Source organism: Aulonocara sp. 'chitande type north' Nkhata Bay, linkage group LG8, assembly GCF_057382095.1.
Source record: "Aulonocara sp. 'chitande type north' Nkhata Bay isolate Kocher_YH1m ecotype deep benthic linkage group LG8, A_spYH_male_GT1.1, whole genome shotgun sequence".
Classification (NCBI taxonomy): Eukaryota; Metazoa; Chordata; class Actinopteri; order Cichliformes; family Cichlidae; genus Aulonocara; species Aulonocara sp. 'chitande type north' Nkhata Bay.
The window spans coordinates 4,379,968-4,398,022 of NC_141351.1; the positions used below are offsets into that span (position 1 = coordinate 4,379,968).

Below are 18,055 nucleotides of genomic sequence, written 5' to 3' on the forward strand. Positions count from 1 at the left end.
TGGCAATAACAGGCCATTTGCCTGCCTGTCTAGCTAAAATAATTCAGATATTCTCATAAAGATCAATAAACAGCCTGCTGAGACAACAAGTGCCAAGCAGCCCTACTGAAATAATTTGCCTACATGATTTCAAAAAATAGAAAAGGATTATTACATTTAATAATGTGTGAATGCTGTTTCAATATTTTTGTCCTTGCTGTAGTCTAGCTAAACAAAAATCTCTCCGATTTGGACATAACATTGGGCGGCATTTGTCAAACTGACAGGAAAACCAAAGGAGACAGAGTACTGATTTGTATTAAAGATTCTTTTCAGGCTTCCTTCGTCACTTCAGCATGTCTATCAAAAAAATTTAAATATTGTTACTGATGTCTGTCCTGCAGGTAATGATCTCTTTTCTGAACAGTTTGTAATGGTACTCTTGATAAATATGTACCCTGCAAACCTTTTTAGTACAAAAAAGTGTTTCAGCCCTTGGTTTTTTTCTCAATAATTTCCAGAGATCTTATTGCTAGAGACATCGGTTAAACTTATCAACGAACTCATCAAACAAGTGCCTTAGTTTACTTTTTTGAGTGCAGACTGAAATCCACTACTGAAGTCTGCACTAATATCAGAATTAAAAGTGTAGTGAAAGCCTTTGTTTTTTTCCTAGTGAATACTGAGGGTATGAGGAAGCTTCATTGGGGCGTTATATCTTGTTGATCAAACATTCCTTGTTTTGATTGCATCCTTGCAAAACCGGTAAGACAGCTGACGTTTTAACTCTTACAACATAACAATGAAGTCCTTCTGAGGAGCAGTGACAAAGCTAAGCCTCTGATTGTCTGACTGTGTCAGCTTGTGTACACTGTCAAATCTGAAGGAATAACGAAGTAAACTACAGCTGGTGCATGACTTTGGCAGGGTAAGTGTTAATTCTTAAAACTTGTGACCTTTATGTTTGTGCTTAATGTGTTCACTGTTGCCTAGAACCACTGAATTTCTAAGAGACTCTCCCGTAAGTTTAAAAATGTTTTGTGTAGATGTCTGCAAAGAAAGGGAATATAAAGATCGCGAACTACACTGACTGGATGTCACAACTACCATCTGAACTTTGGACAATTCCTCTCTTCAAACTAGCCATACCAGGTAAATGTATACAGTGCAACTGTGTCAAACACAGCATGTACAGTGTGTCAAATCGGACCATTTTGTTAACAGAAATACTTTTCTGCAATCTACACTGCAGATTTTTTTGGGGCACCTCCAATAGCATTTAGTGGTAGCATTTATTCAGTCAGAATTCAAACAAACAAAATGAATGAAAAAGGTTGTGGTTTCTGCTGCATTTGTTAATTAATTTGTTAATTATTTGCAAGAAATACAGTAGTTGTACTTGGCTAGTGCGGAGACTGTACCCAAATGGCAGTGTTGTGGAAATGACAGTCTTCACTAGTGGGGATAGTTACAAAGCTTTCTTCGTTATGAATTAGCGTTACATGTTTCTATTGAACATTTGAAGATAAAAAAAAACAGAAACTCTTGTAGAGGACATAAAGTCAGAGATAGAAACGACAAGGAGCAGGTGCATCTAGTACAGGTAGAGCTGCCGCAAAACCCCACAGAGCTCAGCAGCCAGCGCAACAAATTTTGGATCCTTGGCTTTTAGTTAGCAGCTAGCATTAGCAGCACATGCATCCAATGTGAAAGGACCTTTAATTAACCTTTAACCTTTAAAGTAATAATGGTATTTCTAACCACTGATATACCACAACTTTATCCTTTCAACAGCTACTGAAATTTAGGGGACCTAGTTTCTATCGGATATTTATATAGAGATCTTCCAGCTTCAAACTGTATTACCCTTCAAGGACCTGCAGTTCAAAAAAGCACCCCTCCACAGCCAAACCCATCTGTTCTCTGATTGGATTGTTAAATTTGTGATTGACATGACAATGACCAATCAGATGAAAGGAAGAAAACTAGGGTCAAAATTTGTACTAGTAACTTGAAACTTGAGTGCAGAGTTTCACTTGTATGTTTTGGCTATAGTGATGGGATTTCCGGCTCTTTTTAGAGATCCGGCTCTTTCGGTTCGACTCACTAAAAAGAGCCGGCTCTTTCGGCTCCGAACCGGCTCTTCAGGTTGTTTTGTTGCTTTAATTAATTTATTATTAACAATAATATAAAATTATGCACAAAAGGGGGCGGCACGGTGGCATGGTGGTTAGCACTGTTGCCGCACAGCAAGAAGGTCCTGAGTTCAATTCCTCCATCAGGCCGGGGTCTTTCTGTGTGGAGTTTGCATGTTCTCCCCGTGTTTGCGTGGGTTCTCTCCGGGTACTCCGGCTTCCTCCCACCGTCCAAAGACATGCAGTTTGTGGGGATAGGTTGATTGGATAATCCAAATTGCCACTAGGTGTGAATGTGAGTGTGAATGGTTGTCTGTCCCTGTGTGTTAGCCCTGCGACAGACTGGCGACCTGTCCAGGGTGTACCCCGCCTCTCGCCCTATGACAGCTGGGATAGGCTCCAGCGCCCCCCGCGACCCTGAAAAGGATAAGCGGAAGCGAATGGATGGATGGATGGAGGAATTACTAACGTAAAAAAAGTGGTTTTATTTGTACATGTTTATATATAAATATATGCGGTGGCCCCTAGAGACAAAACACGTACAAACTCCAAAACACATTTCTAGCATGAACTGAACTTCCAAAGCAGAGCTACTAGATCACTTAAATTACACAATTGAAAGCGTGTGTATTGTTTGTGTATTTATACACAGGCACTCATATATATTCAAATAATTTAAAAAAAAGTTCATTTACCTGTTACTACCACACACCGAATCCGGTCGTTGGTACTTGCTGGCTTGTGTAGCCACTAGGTAACAAAAGCTCAACACTGCGCCCAGCATCCTGGAGCACTTCTGTTGTCTTTTGTACGTGTTTTGAGTTTTTACGTGTTTTGGAGTTTGTACGTGTTTTTACGTGTTTTGGAGTTTGTACGTGATTTGAAGTTTGTATGTGCTTTGTCTGTAGGGGCCACTGTAAATATACTTTTATTTTTTCACTCCACATAAAATGTAATAAATAAATCATATAATACAAAAATCAACTATTCACATTTCAAATTTTAACTATTTAAATTTTCAGCTTTTTCCTTTTACAAATTTAAAGTGAAAACAACACAAAACACTGCAAACCACAACACAATTAAATATAAATTATAATATGAAAACAAAAAGAAGATGCATATTCTCTGTCATATGGGCCTGCATGAATAAACTTTCTGAATCCTTTATCATCTGCAACCGAAAATAGTTGTGGATGATTACTATACCTTTCTAATGTGACGTTGTTGTCCCTGGCTCTCTTTCTCTCTCTCTCCCTCTGGCTCTGTTCCTGTGCTAGTGAGTGTAACTACCGCCCCTCCCCCCTCTGCCCAGCATAAAGCACAAGGCTCAGGTGCGAAGTGAAGCGGAAAAAAAGTGCGAGAGAGAGAGAGAGAGGGTGAGAGAAAGAAAAAAAAAAAAAACCCACGTGACGGCTCGCGATAAGGAGCCGGCTCGCGTCGTTCACGTCAAAGAGCCGGCTCTAAGAGCCATTTCGTTCGCGAACGACCCATCACTATTTGGCTAAGTCCACACACAAATGTTTTTATGCACACACAAATTCTTTTTACACATACAAATCCTGATTTACAAGTACAAAATATTTATGACCATAATTTGTGCCCATACACATTACATTTAAAAGAGGACTATAGAGCTACATGAGAAAAAAAATCCCATAAATACACCATAAAAAAACAACTCCCAAATCTGTACAGCATTTTAAAACAACATTGGTAAGGCATTTGTGTGTTTCATTCGTAGGAAGCCATGACTCTGTGAGTTATGATTTGGATGCCAGCTCTGCTATTATAGAGCCTGACAATCTAAAACGATTCAGCTGGATTTATTGCTTACGCAGAATAGTACGAACATGGGGAATGACCCAGGTAAGGGGAGTTTCTGACCTGCCGCTATCAAATTTATAGGTGAACGTAACAAACAGAGAATGGAATGTTTGACTGATGTTGGTTTTTATCACAGGAATACAACATCACAATGCAACTGGAAGCAGGAGTTCGCTACTTTGACTTGAGGATCGCTCGCAAACGTAATGACCACCATCCCACTAGGCTTTACTTTTACCATGGGCTGTACACAAGCACTGATGTTGAGGTAATAATAAGCATATTATGTAAAAGTACAAGACTATATATACAAAAGTACAAGACTAAAATATCAAATTTTTTGATATAAAAATAACTGAACTTTTAGCAGATTTTTTTTAACTTAAGAAGACCTTTACTAAGCTTTAGGCAAGACCTGTTTTAAAACTAGTTCAAGTTTTAAAATATGACCAAAGGTAAATAAACACAGGTGTTACTGATTTCCTTTATGAAGTGTCTGTTCTATTTTGGTAATTAGCCTTAGTTAATGTGATTTATAACACATGTGCTCACTTACTGTGTCATGAAGGAACCCTATAAAGAAGATTTCTTTTATCTAATGCCAGCTAATTTTCCCATTGAGTTCAGACTGTTCTCGGGGAAATACATGCCTGGACAGTGGCCCATCCTAAAGAAGTCATCATCCTGGCTTTTTCAAACTTCAATGGTTTTGAGAAAAACATTAAAGATAAACTTCACAACCATCTTATCGGCTTCATTAAGACCATGTTTGGAAGCACACTCGTCCCCCCGGTAGTGTACAGTTTTTCTTCTTTTTTAAAAAATGTATTCATTTATTCTTAGATCAGTAGGTCAAATAAGTCTCATTGTTGAAGTACTTACTGTAACCTTTGCTTATAGTTTCAAAATAAGATATTCATTATCTTACAACAGGGCATCCCCACACTGCAGAACTGCTGGGACCAAGGCAAAAATGTCATAGTTTCATATGACTATCCAGCAAACTACCATCCTGAAATGTGGAAAAAAATAACTTATTACTACGCCAATAGCATGGACCGTGCACAAGTTAAATCAAAAATATCTGAAGCCTTGGGAAAGGAAAAGACTTCCAATTGTGAGTTTTCTCAACTATGCCATGTTATAAGTTATAGACAGCAAGACATTCATCTTTGGTGATCAAAAAACAATATTACTTGGGATGTAAATATCCAAAATAACATCTATTCAGAGAGAAAAAAGTTTTAAACAGCCAGGTTATACACAATATAATTTGAGATAATTACTAAGCTTCAACTTGTTCCCCACAGATTTCTTTGTATGTGGTTTGAACATGACTCTTCCAGCAGATCATAGGATACTCATCTACATCCTTCGTCTCTGCGACAGTTTCCCCAACGTTATTAGGAGGGGTCTGCCTAAGCTCCTGAAATGGCTGAAGCAGCAATCAGGTGTGAACATCGTTGCCTCAGACTTGGCAACTCGCAAGGACTTTGTGTCAACAGTTGTTGAGCTCAATTCTGCACTAATGAAACCATAACTGAAAAAGTATTGTGTTTCTTTAGTTTGAATATGACGGTGTGTGTGTGTTTTATTCTTTAAACCATAGATAACTCATCGGTTCATTGAAAAGATATAAATATTGTACAGTTACTAGAGGCTTAAATATTTTGCTTGTACATAAGTATTGTATTGCTTTTTTAAATAAACAATAAATTGTTTTTAAATTTTTATTTAATGTGTCAAATACAAAAACAAACACATTTTGTGTTGTATAAATTCAAGACTAATAACAATTAATAAAATAAAAAATGTGTAGAAAAATAAGCATATGAACAGGGTGTAATATTAAATTATAAGCCACATACACAAGGAGGTAGGAAAAAAGTGCAGATATATATTTTATCTCACATATCCAATGCAATGCGAAGATGGTTTATAATATATTAGAATTTGTGTTTTATTTCCTTTAGGTAATGTAAAGATTTTATATTTAATTTAAATTCGTTTACGAAAATAACAAACTTGGGAGAAGACGTTACTGCACAGTTTGTCATTTTTATTTTGTATCACCAAAACAAATACATTATCTCCTGTGATCCCCACTCCTGCTTTGTTGTCGCGCCTCCATCTGTCAAGTGAGGGTATTGCAAAAAAAAAGTGTTTAACTCATGCCTGGAAGTTTTGACTGCTGTCTCTTCACAAACTAGCTAACGTTAGCTTGCTAAAGTGACGCACTTGGTGGATTAGGATGTTAAGACTAGCATGGCGTCGGTCGGCGTCCAAACATAGCCGCGCGGGACCTACATGCGTGTTAACTGCAGCTTATTCGGGAGCGTATAGTCCACAGCAGAAATCACAGGGTGACTTAAGGTGTTTCAGACAAATTCCCCACCCACCAAGCGACAGGTCACCGCTCCTCCATCCCCGGGCGGCCTGCTACCTCAGGTAACGCTGCCTCAGCTAATGTGTAGCTAATGCTAGCTGTACGTAAACACTGCTTTGACATTTTACAGCAAGCATAGCGGGCTTAGCATAAAAGTCACGACCTGTTGTATTATGATACGGTTGTTGCTTGTGGCACAATAGCACTAACGAGTGTCGAACCACACCATACTCCCATATAAAATCATTCATATTAATATGTCCCTAAGGCTAACTCGTGGCCAGAGACATTCCCCCGTAGGGGCAAACATTTGATTAAAATCATAATGCCACGCATTTCAATTCGGTGTAAGTACAAAGGCTGACAATATGTTTTGGTTTCTATTAACTGGTTAGCTTTTCTTGCTGGTTTCTTGGGAACTCATCGACCACCCTCCGCTAACGATGAAAATTCTAGCATTGTGCTTCTAAGTTACACGTGAAAAATCACGCACATATGTGCAGCTTTTCCACCCGAATTCAACAAAAATGACTCATAAAGTGAAAGCTGTTTGTTGACGTTTTCCGGGGTATGAACTTTTATTTTTTAGCTAAGTCATAATAAATTGGAGAATATTCAAATGGAATTCGCCACGGCTGCCAGTCTGGACTAACAGCTGCTTGACAGCTACTGCAGCTTTAATGAGCTGCTGAACAAGCTTGTACAGCCCCAGAAACGCTCAAGAATTGTAATTAGAAAAAATTAACCTATCAATATTAGTATATTATTTTATATATTCTTTTGTCGATATACTACACAGGGTATTGACAGTGTTTCTGTAAGGAACGGGTATGTATAGAGAAATTTGAACTGAATGTTGTAGCTGTATTTTTATCGTATTACTCAAGGGTAACACAATGACATCCTGGGGCTGGCTTAACATTGTGTAAGGTATTTAGTCACTGTATTTGGGCCCACACCGAGGCAGCAACATCAAGATTGCTCTGTTTTGCTAATAAGAATCAGGATCCACATTCATAAGCATCTTGTGTGTCCAGTCCATCTGTCTTCATGAGTATGGCGTCAGGGAGTGAAGGGCCATCATCCACTTCTCACAAACACTCCAACAGGTTAGCTAAGGAGAGGTCACCATACCTGCTACAACATGCGCACAACCCTGTCGACTGGTGAGTGCTTTTTAAACTTCAGATGGACATACTTTCTGAAAGCACGGCCAAATGCCACGTTTTGTTTTTCTTTTTTCCTTTTTTGGTCAGGTATCCATGGGGGAAGGATGCTTTTGACAAAGCAAAGAATGAAGACAAACCCATCTTTTTATCCGGTAAGAGTTCTCCGCGACCTAGATTACAGATATCTGGATCACTACATTAAGAATTTTCTTTTGCTTGACCTCCAGTGGGCTATTCCACATGCCACTGGTGCCATGTTATGGAGAGGGAGTCCTTCGAGGACGAGGAAATTGGCAAAATCCTTAGTGAAAACTTCATCTGCATCAAGCTAGACAGAGAAGAGAGGCCTGATGTGGATAAGGTCTACATGACCTTTGTGCAGGTTTGTATACATTTACATTTTCACATGAAAATCTCTTTCAGCTTCACTCTGCTAGTGCCCCTTTATAATTTTTGCCTGGGAATTATTTCCAGGCAACAAGTGGAGGTGGTGGTTGGCCTATGAGTGTGTGGTTGACTCCTGAACTTCGACCTTTCATTGGAGGCACCTACTTCCCTCCCAGAGACCGTGGAGGTAGACCTGGGTTCAAGACGGTCCTCACCAGAATCATAGATCAGGTAGTAAAACTTCAAGAATTAGGGAACATTATTATATCAGATTTCATGCATTGTTAGTGGGGATGAAAAAAAGTCGTTAAAGAGATTTAAATTATATTTTTGTTTGTTCTCTTTACCCTCCTGTGCTGTGTATGAATGACATAAAGTATGACTTGTGTTCTAAAGTGGCAGAATAATCGTCCTGCTTTGGAGTCCAGTGGGGAGAGGATCATTGAGGCCCTGAAAAAAGGCACAACCATCACTGCAAACGCAGGCCAAAGTCCTCCACTGGCTCCAGACGTGGCTAATCGCTGCTTCCAGCAGCTCGCCCATTCCTATGAGGAAGAGTATGGAGGCTTTAGAGACGCTCCAAAGTTCCCCTCACCAGGTCGACATGAGCCCAAGTGGTCAGCTCTGTAGCTTTAAGGCCTGTAGAAAATTCTTTATTTGACTACCTGACAGCAAGTCTTTTCCTGTTTCTCTCTCTTGCCTATGCATCTGTAGTGAATCTGATGTTCCTCATGTCCTATTGGACTGTGAATCGCTCCACATCGGAAGGGGTCGAGGCTCTCCAGATGGCCTTGCACACGCTTCGCATGATGGCACTGGGAGGCATCCATGACCACATTGCACAGGTATAAACAAACCAAACTAGTGTTGTAATTCAGGGTTTTTCTTTCTTCTTGTTGTTGTTTTTTTTTTGTAACAGGATTATGAATGGCAAAGTATTGTAAAAAAATTGATATATGAATAAATATTAAACACAGAAAAACAAAATTCAAACCACCAGGTTGAGTGGTAAAGATTCATGAAAAATAGGGAGTAAATTAACTGTCAGAAAAATTTATAAATTAACCCTAAATTCTGGCTGACAGGGCAGATGCTTTTAGTTCAGCTGATGCTCAGCTGATACAGTTTGTGACACTGGCAGCTGTCATGTAGCTTGTCCCCACCATTTCTGCTGACTCTGCATGCTGCTTTGCAACCCAACTCTACCCTGGCTCAACCTTTTTCTAGCATAATTAATGCCACATCCAATGTCCTTGAGGCCTGCTCTGTTCTGTGAGGTCTGCAGCATAACGTACTATATACAAGTATCCATAACATAAAATATTAGAAGCCTCTCATGAAAAACATCCACAGGTCTCTTTCAATCCATTCCATTTTATGATCATTTTAAATTCACTAGTAGAAACTGGCATGTTCAAGTTTAGGTGTGTTTTAATAAAACGCTGTTTTTCCCACATCTGTCAGAACTCATCAAAAAAGCAAAGTCTTAAAAGGGCATTTGTGCTCGAACAGACAAGGATACCAAGACAACCTGGAAGTTTACCCAGAAAACCAAAATATGTTAGTGCTATTTTGTGCATGTGGTCAGTGATGCCCAACCCATCAAATCATACAGAATGCAGTGGCGAGTCATAGAGATGCATGACAGACTGAATCAAAACTGTAGAGGAAAGCTCTTACAAAGGGCATTTTGTACGGTTAGGACATTTTATTCATCAAGTAACAAGAAAATTAAATAAAAAGTTGTCAGAATGTTGTCAGAAGTGGTGCTTCTCTAATGTGCAAGCCTGGTTTGTTCATGTCAGACACAAAAACACACAGATGTACTCTTGGTCTCTTTAATATAATCGTGTTTTTAGTTCAAGTCAGATATACTTATGTTGTAGTACTGATACTTTCAACTCATTTTAGTGAGTAAAATTAAGCAGCCTCCCTCTTTATGTCTCTTTATCTCAGGGTTTTCATCGTTACTCCACAGACTCCTCCTGGCATGTTCCTCACTTTGAGAAGATGTTGTACGACCAGGCTCAGCTGGCTGTTGCCTACATAACAGCTTCCCAGGTGTGTGCAATTGTCTCTGTGTGGCTGTTTGTGTATCTGACAGTGTAATTAGCTCTGATCTTTCTCTCTTGTCTGCATAATTAATGTTACCCCCCAACCTAAAATCTCCAGCATAAGAGATGGCAAACATTTACTTTGTTTCAGAGTCAAATCAAACACTCACAGTGACAACACATGTGCTGTTATTGTGAGGCTTATTGTTTGGGCAATGGCCTACCAGAACATATTCTGTAATTTTACACATTTATTTCTTACAGTTTGAGCCCAAAGAGTTGTGATAACAGATTTCTTTCATCATCATTTATTTATTTATCTAGCACTTTAAAAACACACCTGGTAGACCAAAGTGCTGTACAATACTAATATGCACATAGTAATAAAACCAGACATAGCAAAAAAAAAAAAAAAAAATTAATTAATGCGGCAAATGCGCCATCTCTCACTTTATGACATCTGGGATAGGGTCAGGCGCCCTGTGACCCAGAATTGAATAAGAAATGGATGAATTTCTTAAACTACGCAGTAATTTTGATGATCACTATCAAGGGCAGCAGTGATTAAACATCTAGTCATCTCAAGTGGTTTCACACATCGCTAATATAGTACAGTAAAAAAAGTATTGTAGATGTAATGCTGGAATTTTTTTTGCTTCCTCAAAGTCTGTATCAACATAGGTCCTAAAAATCCAGGAGTGGTCAGACTGTACTTTGTAACTTTCATTTTATTTATTTAGCCCTCAGTCAAAATGACTGTACTCTACTGTTTTTAGTACATCACTTCAAACACTTGACAGTGTTTTTCACTGCAGTGGGCAGCACTGAGTTATGATGCAGCAAACAACTTAAGAATCTGAATGCCATAGTTTTCAGTTTTCCCGTGAGTGCTTGCTGGGCTGGCCTGCTTTTAAGTCAGAGACTGAAAAACAAACCCTAATTAGGACACAAACATACAAACTCAAACAAATAGAACTCTCATTGCATACTGCACAGACCACTCCACGTGACAGTACCTGTGAGGTCATGTTAAGGTTAAATCATGTTGCTTTGGGAGGTGACTTGTGTGCGTTTCTGTTTTTCCAGGTTTCAGGTGAGCAGTTTTTTGCAGAAGTGGCTAAGGATGTACTGCTTTACGTCTCCAGAGACCTGAGCGACAAGGTGAGTCTGCCATTTCTGTGTGCACAACTGCTGTGTTGTTTTTGTGGTAATGGGAACTTCACCGTCATTGTGATGGTTTTGTAAATCAGCAAATAAAGAAACTATTTCACAAGAAATAGTTTCTTTTGGCTGCTTCTTTGGCATGAAGGGTCATCACAGCAGGTAACTTTAAAGGTTTAGTTTGGCAGAGCTTTTATACCGGATGTCCTTCCTGATATAACCCCAAAGAGGATTTATGTTTCCAGCTGAGCAAATGTGTAAACCCCTACACTGTGGAGCTAAGGGAGATATTTATGACACTAACCATGTTTATCTTTCTACAGTCCCAAAAAACTTTTTGGGGATTTTCTTACCTGCATGATTGAGCATGTGTCAAGACATCTTTCACAGACTTGGAGAATCAATGCACAGGCATATTAAAGCCAACACTGTATTAAGTTCCTTTCTATGGATTCTTTTTGTTCATGCATCCTCAAGGTCACGAGGTGGGACCCCGTTGATGAATAGCCTCTTAAACTCTTGCTTCTCGTCTAAGGGTCAAGCCTTTTTTCCCCCCCTTTTGTTAAATGAGGCGACAGAAGTGAATTGGGCACACAATTAAAACCAGACTTGTTGCAATAATAATATTCCCTAAGATTTATTATGCAATTACAGGCTAATGAATTGGTGCTGCAAAGATCATTTTCTACAGACTTCATGCTGCTTTTTTGTAATACAGTGGGTGGGATCTTCCCACAGTGAGGGAGACTCCGTGATTGTCCTCAGGCTAAATTACTGGAGTACTTTTTTACTTCAGCTGGTTCCCTGTGAGCTGTGTGGGTCCCAGTGATCTTCAGTCTCTGTATTTCCTTTTTAACTACCTGAAGCTTGATTTATCTTGCATCATAGGGGTTGAAATTAATTGAGAGTCATTATGTGTTTTTTACAGTAGATCTATTAAAACCCTGTTAAACTTTGTGGTTGGCAAATCTCTGTGTTTCCCAACCACATTAATAGGCCAGTTATGATCTTAAAAAAGTGCAGTAGCAGTGCAGTGTTTAAGTCTTCATTTTAGGAAAAGGATGCTAAACCGTCCTGCTTTTCCTCCAACCAACTGCCGCGGTTTTAGGTTTTCATGTGTTTTTACTTTCCGAAGCTTTCCGAATTAATGCGTTTGTGAAATTTCAGTGTCTAAAATAATTTTTTCATGTTCTCAGATAGTTGTTTTTCATCATCATGTCACAGCAACAGAAAGAGTGTCGTGAATACTGTTGCATGTTTCTCAACTGATCTACAACAGTGCATTTTGTCTCTCGTCCTTAAAAAGCACCTCTCCCTCCTCCTGCCCTCTCTGTGTGTTTGTGCGTTCTCTGAAACAGTCTGGGGGCTTCTACAGTGCAGAGGATGCAGACTCTGTCCCGGCTTCGGGGGGACCAGAAAAGCAAGAGGGGGCTTTCTGCGTGTGGACAGCCTCTGAAGTTCGGGAGCTCTTACCAGACGTGGTGGAGGGCACCGCTGGTAATGCTACGCTGGCTGACATCTTTATGCATCACTATGGGGTCAAAGAGCAAGGCAATGTTGCTCCAGAACAGGTACTTTTGTTCTAGTTGTGTTGGTCTTGCTCAATGAATGAAAGTGAATATGCACAGAATGATAATGGTTTATTATACTTCAGTCACAGAGGACTTTAAGGTGACTTGATAGTGTCAGTAACCATTAACATGAAAAATGCTGCAGTCAGTGTGGATCAGTATGTGTGAACACCCTCTTATTCCCTGTACTGTGTGTTGCCAGGACCCCCACGGGGAGCTGCAGGGCCAGAATGTGCTGATCGTGCGTTATTCAGTCGAGTTAACAGCTGCTCGCTTTGGCATCACTGTCGAGAAAGTCAATGAGCTCCTGGCCTCTGCCAGAGCCAAAATGGCCGTAGTGAGAAAGAGTCGGCCACGCCCTCATCTGGACACCAAGATGTTGGCCTCCTGGAATGGTAAAGTTTACACTACAGCACTGAAATGGTCACTTCCAGTCATTCAAATGGCTCTTAGGCTCAGCATCATTGATTTTTCTGTTTAATAGATGAGTAATCGTAATGAGTGACAGCAGTAATAGGGCTTGATGATATGAACAAAAACATTTGAGGGTGAATGGTGCAGCTTTATATATATTAAGGCCACTGAGTGTTAAAAATTTATGCAAATTTATAGGGAACAAAAGACCACTAAAAACACACGTTCACTTTAGTCAAGGAACTATATCGCTTTACTTTTCAGGTTTAGGTAGGGAAGAAATTCACATTTTCCATTTTCTGGAATCAATAACTCATGAGGAGCGTTTTTAGAACTCCAGCAGCACCTTTTTCAATCATTTTATTCAGGACGTCAACAGACCACAAGTTCTTTTTTATTAAAACGAGGCAGACCTGGAGCAATAATACACATTAATAAGTCATATGTAGCTGACTGTGAGAGGAATGTGCTGCGACCGTCTACAGAGTGCAACACTCAGCTGTGTTAGCTTTGCACTCATACAGTGAAGTGTCACTGAAATCACTTTATCCTTTTTGGGCACACTACAAGTCTTTGTTTGTGAAAACCTGTTCCTGTTTTCTTTTTTTTTTAATCAATTCAATTATATTTATATAGAATAGAATAGCCCTTTATTGTTAATGTACACATACAACGAAATTGTGGGTGCTCCACACCAACTGTGCTGGAGCAAAATCTAAACTGTACACAGCAGGAATAAATAGCAAACAGGAGAAATATATACAATCAAGAGGGATTTATACAAAACAAGAGAAAAGCACACAATAGAGAACAAAATAGTTGCAAAGTGCTTGGATGTAGAGCAAAGAAAAGACTGCATGTGAGAATGGCCCAGGGGAAGAAGCTGTTTGTAAGTCTGGAGGTGCGGGAGGGCAGCGGGGCAGGAAATTGGTGGTCGGGGTGCACCTGTGATAGATCTGGTTTTCCTGAGATGGGAGGAGCTGGTGATGGGCTCAAAGGGTGGCAGAGGGCAGCCAGTGATTTTTTTGAGGTGGTGTTAATTACCCTCTGTACAGCCTTCCTGATCTCTTTTGTGGCCCCTGGGTACTAAACAGCCAGGCAGCAGGAGAGCATGCTCTCCACTAAGGAGCAGTATATAGCTGTCAACTCAAAACAGTCCCCTGAAGGATCTTTATATTGTAAAGTAAAGAAGCTACGAATAATAGAGAATAAAGCAAGAATCTGACGACCCTCTGCGAACAAGCACTTTGGCGACAGTGGGAAGGAAAAACTCAATTTTAACCAGAAGAAACCTCTGGCAAAACCAGGGTCAGTGAAGGGCGGCCATCTGCTGTGACTGGCTGGGAGTAGGGGAGGAAGATGGGACAAAAGACAGACTGAAAGTGAGCCACAGATTAGTAATAACTAATGATTAAATGCAGAGCATTATTGGAGCACTATGAGCTCTGTAAGATAAGATGAGAAATAATTAGAAATTCATTTAGTAACTTCCTGTTCTCATAAATTTGCCTAAATATGGTCATTTTTTGGACGATAGAAAATTTACTCCCTTCTCAGCCCCCCTCTTTAGTCCTTTAATCTTTTTTTTTTTTTGTACCTTAAATGGACCAAACACTCCTAGAGTGGTGATACCCAATACATATGTCTGCATTTTGTACAAAACCAAATTTGAGATATCAGAAGTAATTTTGCCTGTTTAGCTGGGGATAGATAATTTTATCTGAAGTAAGGCTGGCTGAGGTTGTGATCCACGGTCAGTTTGTTTTCTTCAGTAGATGCCAGTGACAGAAACTCAAACAGACAGCACACAGCACAGAAACTATAGCCATGTACTGCTGAGGACACAGTCAGCGCCAACATGGATTTCAGCCACAAAAAGGGATCAATATCTGTTTAAGTGTACTTTATGTTTAGGACATTTCCAGGCTTTTACCTGAAGAGAAGGCGGTGCACTCAGTCAGACTCCATTGACAAAACCAGTAATTTTACCTCCCAAAACAGCAGTAAACACAGTTGTTTGTGTGCTCCTACCTTGATTGGTCAGTTAGTGTTGTGTGACTGGTGAGTTAGGGGCCTTTCATCTGAATTTCATCTGTCCCACAGAGTAACTGCCAACCTACACTTTCTTTCTTAACACAAATCAACAAATGTCATCTGTTGTTACATACAAAGTTTAGCCATTAATTTAATATAAAGCTTCAAACTTAGAGTTACTATTTATTGTTGGACCTGCACTGTGTCTCCCTCCATGCTGCAGGAGAAAGTTGGACAGCGACCTTTAGGTAACAGTGCTAGAGTGCACCACTGGAAAAGCTGTGACTTTAAACATCAAACTATGTCACTATGAAGGACATGCACAAAAAACAATGTCAGTGACGTAGTAGTTCAAGCGTTTCACGATCGGTCACAGTTCTGAGCTTATTGCCTCAAAATGACAAAAGTGATGTTGACCTTTGGGCACAGTTTGGGTTAAGACCAATAAGTTGATCACTGTGTGTAAGTCTGATTAAATTCTGACCATTAACACAGGAGGAGTCGCGGGTCTTGTAAATTGTGCACGGCTGTGGCATGAGCTCATCGATCCTTTGGCTGGATTAGCTAAGTATCGATAGACAGCTCAGCCTCGTAATCAGAGGCAGTGATCTGTCTGATCAGGGATTCAGGTTGCAGACATGATCAAAAGTGTAACACAGCGTGCCAGAAAGGAGAAGTTTTTCTGTGGGATGTTCCACAATGTGACCATTAATTCCACAACGGAAACAGACACCTTACATTATATTAGTTGATAGATTATGAGCACTTCTTCTTTTCTCAACAAGACAGTTTGATTCTGATTATGTCAAGTTAGCACAAGCAATTTTATCAGACTGTCATATATTTACAGTAAATACCGCTCATATTCACGAGCACGCCGTTTTTCTGCAGTGTCAAAGTGTGCGTAGATTATTACAGACACTTGTCATTTGGGATTAATGTGATGTCTCCTTAGCACTGTTTGTCCTGCACATTGTCTCAGATTCGATTAATTACAAGAGAGCACACATACACAAGTGCACCCACGAATTTGGCTCCCGGGGCTGACGTCTCAGACAGTGTGTGTTAGTGAGGTAATGAAGCTCGGCGATCCTGAGAACTTTCCAATTAGACGCAAGACTCTCTGTCTCCTCTCTAATGAAGAAACCTTGCCATTAATCACCTGTCCTCTGCTGCAAAACTTTGAAGGCGAGGCTGTGCACTCACTAGGCTTTGATTTACTACATAAAAGACGGGTGGAGGGAAAGCGGGAGGAAGGATGGATGCAGATAGGGACAAGAGGAGGAACAGGGGGACTTCAAAGGAGAGAGGGGGGGATAACTAAATTGGAAGTGTGGCAGGGGCTACATGTTGATACCTAAGCAGTGAGTATGTCATTTTATTACTTGGTGACCTCAATACACTCACCCTCAACGACATCACCGTTACTTTCTCCCTGTTAGGCCTGATGCTGTCGGCCTACGCTCGCGTCGGAGCTGTGCTGGGAGACAAGGACTTGGTGGAGAGAGCAGTGAAGGCTGGGGGTTTCCTAAAGGAGCACCTGTGGGACGCTAAGCAGCAGACCATCCTTCGATCTTGTTACCGTGGAGACCAGATGGAGGTGCAACAGATGTAAGCGAGAGAAAGTTTTGATGGCTCAGTTTTTAAAAGCTTTAATTCAGCGATCATAGTCAGAATGAGAATCTGATGACAGCTGGTTGCTTGATGCTTTTGTTCACATACATGTCAGACTAGACCCACACAGTCCTGCAGTTTTTGAATATTTAACTGTGACTGAAAGCTGTCAGAGGATGTTTGTCCTAACCTTGATTTGGATTTTTGAGAGTCTCAGAATTTTATTCCTGATTCGATGCATCTGTAGTACAAAATTCTCTCAGAGACACTGCATGTGTGCTTTTTTCCTGAAGTTTAGCGAGCCTCACGGGTAGGGCATAGAGTCATTGCAGGTGAGGCGGGAAGGTTATGGAGTGAAACCAAAATGAAATGAATATGATTTATGGAAAGTAAAGGTTTGCTGAACCCACTGCACTAAACAAGTTGTGCTAAATTGAGTCCTCCTCGGCCGAGAGAGTTGTTGAATGTTTTAGTTCTTATGAGAAAGCAGAAGACCACAAAGGAAATACTCCTGTATTTGTCTGAGTTTCCTTCGCTTTCTTGAAGTGTTTGCTAGATTTATAAGGTCTGATCCAGTATTTGGGCCCACAAAAATGAAAAGCCTTAGCTGATTTTGGGTTTGGTTGATTTCTCCTTTAACATATTCCTGTTGTTGTGCCTCTAGACTGTTTTGAGCATTTTGCTATTTTTAGGTTTTAGTGGACACTTGTGCCTTCATCTACTGGATCTTCTCCAGCGGTGATCCTTCAACTTGATTTTCATTTTTGGGTGGCAGACAGAGTTCCCAAGGTGGCCGAGTTGTAATCAACGCGTTGCCAGAAAAAGTTTGAGTTTGCTGGAACACATCAGAGTTCTGGTTGTTTCCGCTGGAAGTTCTCTCAGGGGCCTTTAGACGTCACATCATAACGTCAGGTTTCTAATCTCTCACTCTGTGGTCTAGAATCTCAGTCTTTCTACCTTCAGGCTGATGACTGTGTGGTCTTTGAAGACTGTCCTGTTAGAACTGGAGACCCAGGCCTAATTGCAAGGGATGATCCTCCACACCAGAATTTTTCCAGATGTTGATGATTGAGATGATATGAGGTTATAATCTTGAGCTTCTCAATGCCAAATGACAGACAGCTTTGTCCCTTTTGTACTGTGTGACATTGTTAAATAGGATGTGGAAAATGGTTTTTTTTCCACTTTGTAGTAGAGGAGCGGTACGCAGTAGTTCTGTACTGAAATGGCTGTTTATATGCAAACAGGAAACGGTTATATCTGGATAAATCAGGTTACTCTGAGAAATCAGAGAACATGTTCACATGCATTCTAGTAACCTGGT

The 18,055-nt window shown here is 40.2% G+C and overlaps 3 protein-coding genes across 5 annotated transcripts in view; 2 read left to right on the forward strand and 1 right to left on the reverse strand.

Annotated features, from left to right (window-relative positions):
* Window positions 1-18,055, reverse strand: part of LOC147322880 (uncharacterized) — a 92,466-nt gene that overhangs the window by 71,513 nt on the left and 2,898 nt on the right. The window lies entirely within an intron of this gene.
* Window positions 593-5,662, forward strand: LOC147322884 (PI-PLC X domain-containing protein 1-like). Of its 3 annotated transcripts, none has more exons than XM_086302844.1 (7): window positions 593-907; window positions 1,026-1,131; window positions 3,859-3,983; window positions 4,078-4,209; window positions 4,569-4,733; window positions 4,875-5,058; window positions 5,288-5,662. In XM_086302844.1, exons 2-7 carry the CDS (start codon window positions 1,026-1,028, stop codon window positions 5,479-5,481), a joined length of 906 nt encoding a protein of 301 aa, XP_086158970.1. In that variant the 5' UTR covers window positions 593-907; the 3' UTR covers window positions 5,482-5,662. The 3 variants fall into 3 exon arrangements, with proteins under 3 accessions (XP_086158970.1, XP_086158971.1, XP_086158969.1); XM_086302845.1 differs by having other exon boundaries at window positions 5,291-5,662; XM_086302843.1 differs by having other exon boundaries at window positions 597-907; window positions 5,252-5,662.
* The window catches only part of spata20 (spermatogenesis associated 20), a 53,146-nt gene continuing 41,188 nt past the window's right edge, over window positions 6,098-18,055 (forward strand). The window contains exons 1-12 of the mRNA XM_086302842.1: window positions 6,098-6,389; window positions 7,365-7,493; window positions 7,584-7,648; window positions 7,724-7,878; window positions 7,971-8,114; window positions 8,280-8,481; window positions 8,598-8,728; window positions 9,840-9,944; window positions 11,024-11,098; window positions 12,457-12,669; window positions 12,872-13,064; window positions 16,560-16,728. Coding sequence (XP_086158968.1) covers window positions 6,193-6,389; window positions 7,365-7,493; window positions 7,584-7,648; window positions 7,724-7,878; window positions 7,971-8,114; window positions 8,280-8,481; window positions 8,598-8,728; window positions 9,840-9,944; window positions 11,024-11,098; window positions 12,457-12,669; window positions 12,872-13,064; window positions 16,560-16,728 — 1,778 coding nt within the window. The 5' untranslated portion in view covers window positions 6,098-6,192. The remainder of the gene's footprint in view (window positions 6,390-7,364; window positions 7,494-7,583; window positions 7,649-7,723; window positions 7,879-7,970; window positions 8,115-8,279; window positions 8,482-8,597; window positions 8,729-9,839; window positions 9,945-11,023; window positions 11,099-12,456; window positions 12,670-12,871; window positions 13,065-16,559; window positions 16,729-18,055) is intronic.